The sequence below is a fragment of the Xiphophorus hellerii genome, chromosome 23, assembly GCF_003331165.1.
Source record: "Xiphophorus hellerii strain 12219 chromosome 23, Xiphophorus_hellerii-4.1, whole genome shotgun sequence".
In the NCBI taxonomy this organism is placed as follows: Eukaryota; Metazoa; Chordata; class Actinopteri; order Cyprinodontiformes; family Poeciliidae; genus Xiphophorus; species Xiphophorus hellerii.
The window spans coordinates 13,685,220-13,689,538 of record NC_045694.1 but is presented as its reverse complement, the minus strand read 5'-3'; the positions used below and the strand labels follow the sequence as shown (position 1 = coordinate 13,689,538).

Sequence of the window (4,319 nt, the reverse complement as noted above, 5' to 3'; positions counted from 1 at the left end):
GCCTCAAAGTATTACCTGCGCTGTCTGCCGGGGACCTCCACAGGTAGCCAGGCAGTCAGGCAGGTGTGCGCCACCAGCTGGAGTCTCATTCATCCACTCTGCCCATGGAGGTCTGCTCTTCCTCTGGCTGCTGACAGAGTCTTGACCAGACAACTGAGGGATTTCTGCCAGATAGAAACACACCACCGCTTTGTACATTCACTGTCATAAAGGTATGTGAACGAATAAAAGGGGAGAATACTCATGTGTTATTATTTAGCTGTTTGCTGTGATTTTAATCCACTTTTTCCACGTAAAGGTTGTTTATTTTGTCACATTGTGAGATGTGATTTCTCTTTTCCAGATGTTTCCTTGGTCGGCTGTCTTCTCCCTTGAGCCCAAAGTGCCGGGTCAGCGCAGCACAGAGGAGCTGGTGACCAACACTCTGATGCTGGAGCTGGGCGCCATGGTAAAGCGGACCGAGCGCATCCATTTGGAGAGGGCCACCGAGGGCCGGCGCCGGCGCCGCAGCTCCTCCTCCACGGCGGACTACAGCTGGCTGGCACACACCCCGACCCCTCAGCCCTACCAGCTCACCCCCAACGACCTGCTGGAGCTGCAGGACCTCTGTGCCAAGATCCCCCCTGCACAGTGCGGCCCTGTCATCGTTAGGTAAGAAACACTGAAGCAGGTGAAAGTCTTTCAGGCAGGAAAACAAGCAGATAATTAAATTTAAAAAGGTGTAAAGTTGACTGGGGAACCATAACAGGGATTGTAGTTTTTCTCCCCATAAAGCAAAGATAAACTTAATGAACATGCGGCTTCTCAATGTGCACTTTATTGTTCATTTTATTATTGTCCATTTAGTACTTTTACCCTATTTAATTTTCAAGTTAAGTGCTTTTCATCAACAATTCAGACTGATGGTCTCTAAAATCATTGTGAAAAAGAGACAACTCTATAATATAAAATATGAAGAGAGAACTAAGGACAAGAGAGTTGCAGAGTTGCAGTCTGGTAATCCCTTTAAAACTCTGAGCAACAACATGCTGATGCTCTCAGATCCTCACTACCTGATACAATGAGATGAAACTTACTCCTTCTGATTTCTAACATGTATTCTTTTATTTTTATTTGTTTGAATTTAGCAGTGAGATCTACTTAAAAATTTTAACATGAACCAGCTTTTAAATGCAGTTTGTATGTCTTATCACTACTTTTGATTGGTTAGAAAGAAAATGAGAGACTGCAGAAAAAGCAGACAAGTTAGGGATGAAGTTGTAGAAAAGTTTTAAGCAAACAGATCTGAAAATGGAAAAGAACATGGAGATCCACCTCAGCTGGAGCAACCAAGAGGCCAGTTCTAACTCTGAAGGAGCTGCAGATGTAGTTCAGATTGGAAAATTTTGTTGAAATTTCAACAATTTATACCCTACACAAATCTATCCTCTGTGAAAGAATGGCAAGACATTCCTGACAAAGTCCTGTTATCATGTAGCATACATACACAGCAAACGTGCTCTGATAAAATTCTTCTTTGGACTAAATACATAATGCTAGAAGAAACTAACACCCTGTGCCTAACATGTGAAACATGATGATGGCAATATCATGCTGTGGGAAAAGCTCTTCTTCAGCAGGATGCTACATCATGGACAACCCTAAAAGAAAAACTGGAGGCTGCAAAAAACCTCAAGACAGGAGAAGGAAGAGGGACGTTTTAAAAGATGTCACTTCCACCCCGATGGCTGCATTAACCCGCATGTTTGAAATGATTAATCATGATAAATCAATTATTCATCAACTAATTTAATAATCAATGAATTGTGAATTGGGGTATAGTGACTCTGAAAGGGTAATTTGATGATAGAACAACCCAGTCAGAGCAGTAATTTAGCCTAAAATGTACAAAAGATATATACATTTGGCATTTGCTACAACTGATCAAGAGCATAAAGAATGATGTTATTGCAATTTAGGCAAAAATAATTATTTTATTATTTAAGAAAGGAATTGAATTATGTGTTTGTTTATGTATTTCTAATATTGTACAAAATAAGCTTAAGAAATTAAACACAACATCTGCAGAACATGCCCAATTTTTTAAACCAAATTAATTGATTAATCGTCACAATATTCGATTACTAAATGGTATCCCTAATCAGATCACGTCTTCTCTTCTTCTTCCGCAGGTTTAGGAGGCTGGTGTCCCAGATGGAGCCTGAGGTTCATGAGGTTCCCCGGCTGTTTCGCACAGTGCTACGCGACTGCGTGGACGAGGTCAACGGCAACGATGAGGTCCAGCCACCGAGCGCGTTTTACGAGAAGCAGCAGCGCAGCAAGAGCCTCTCCTTCGTTACGTTCCGCACAAAGTTTCGCACCGGGCAGATGTTCAAGGTGAGCGGCTTGAGGGGCTCCAGGGGGAACCTGCAGCAGCAAGTGGATTGGTCCGACGATGAGGACGATGGAGAGAGCGAGGAAGAGGCCATGAGGGCCAGAGCGATGAAGGGGAGGAGCAAGAGCATGCCAGAGATCACCCCACTGGAGCAGAGCGCTCAGAGCTGAGACGAGGGGAGGAAGATTTGTGGTGGCAAAGGGAAGAAGTCACTAAGAGGAGTGAGGACAGAAAAGTGAGAGTAAATTATAAGATGAAGACAACAAGACTCACTTTTCTCGAAACAGACGACGAAAAATGATGACGACAGCTGAAGCGTTTGACAATTTTATAACTGTTTCATTCCAGTAAACTTTAGAAACTCAGAAGCATTACTGTTCTGGTTGAAGGCTTTACTCTGTACTGATGGTTGAGTCCCAACCAGTCTTTGACCACGCAGCAGATCTTTGAGACAAGAGTGAGCAGGAATTATGTATTCTTCAAAAATGGTTTATTGACCATTCCAAACCTAGTTTTAGGTAACTACAAGGCCACAATTTTGCACACTGACCAATGACGACATTGTGACAGATCAGCACATCATCTGCAGCAGGCATCACGATCCCAACCAAACTCTTAATTTTGCAACCAGGTGAAACAACAACATCTGCTGACAAATTCAAAAACTCAAGCACTCTTTGGATGTGGTGTAAAAGACATCGAATGAACTGTCCCTTTAAAGCATGTCATGCAACGGGAGGGTGGGGTGAGTACACTCAGCTCAGGCTGCTTTTCTGCTCACTCGGCAGATTCTGTCACTTTGTGAAAACTCTCCTGTCAACAAAGCTACTGCAACTCAACCTGAATTATGTCTGATGTTTTCATTTATTTTTTATTCTGAATGTGCACGCATGTATTTGGAGAAATATAAAAGGTTCTCATATAAACAGTGTGATTAAAATGCTGTTTTCTCTACATTGTCCCTGTTTTTGATTTAAACATGGTTCTTCTTAACGTTTAGGACTAAGTTTTGAGCACTTTCAGTCTGCAGACTAAAAAGGAACAATTAAACATCATTCGTGCAATGAGATTCTTGGGCTCAGAGATCTACAAATTAAAAATAATATATATATATATATATATATATATATGTGTGTGTGTGTGGGTGGGGGGGGTGTATGTATGTATATGGATGTATAAATAAGACATCAAGGTTATATCAGGATTATAGTGAATGACAATGTAAATATTTTAGTTTACACTCAGACTATGTAAATGGAGGGGATTAAATCAAGTGTACTAACAAATATAGATAAATCCGCTTTATAAAAGTGAGACTTTTTACAAAAAATCATTTCTGAAAAAGCCATGTTTGTTTTACAAATAACTAAAAGAAAAATAGATTGGAAATATTAGTTTAACTTTAAGTTCAGTCAGAGTCAGTGACAGTTATACCAAGAAACTATTCCCAAAAGTCAAACATCCTACTAAAGTGATGTTAAATAGTTCCAAGACGCCCCTGGAACTATGTTTCCCAAAAGTCAAACATCCTACTAAAGTGATGTTAAATAGTTCCAAGACGCCCCTGGAGCAAACCAGAAACACAACTCTGTCTTTATAAACTTTACACTTCACAAAATGTAGTCAATAGGTATAATTCTGGTGATTCTAGGGTTGGATGCAGTTGCTTGGCAATCAGAAACCAGTCCATAACGTTCTCTGGAAGAGCACACAAAGCTTGGTGGTTTGAAGCTACACATTCTGTAGAAAGTTGGTTGATTCTGTACATTGTGCCTCTTAGCATGCAATTTGAAAACTATTCAGTTAATGAAACCACTTCACCAAAACTGCACATAAATTAGAGATAAAAGACTAAAACAAAAACCACGTCATTGTGGCAAATAGAAACTAAAAATCTGATTCTCCTGATTATCTCACCACAAAAAACAGACTCCAAACATCAGCA

General features: G+C 40.6%; 1 protein-coding gene across 1 annotated transcript; it reads left to right on the top strand.

Moving 5' to 3' along the window:
- LOC116714130 (protein RD3) lies at positions 1–3,328 on the top strand. The gene is made up of 3 exons (XM_032554470.1): positions 1–212; positions 344–651; positions 2,172–3,328. Exons 2-3 carry the CDS (start codon positions 344–346, stop codon positions 2,542–2,544), a joined length of 681 nt encoding a protein of 226 aa, XP_032410361.1. The 5' UTR covers positions 1–212; the 3' UTR covers positions 2,545–3,328.
- The last annotated feature ends 991 nt before the right edge of the window (positions 3,329–4,319 follow it).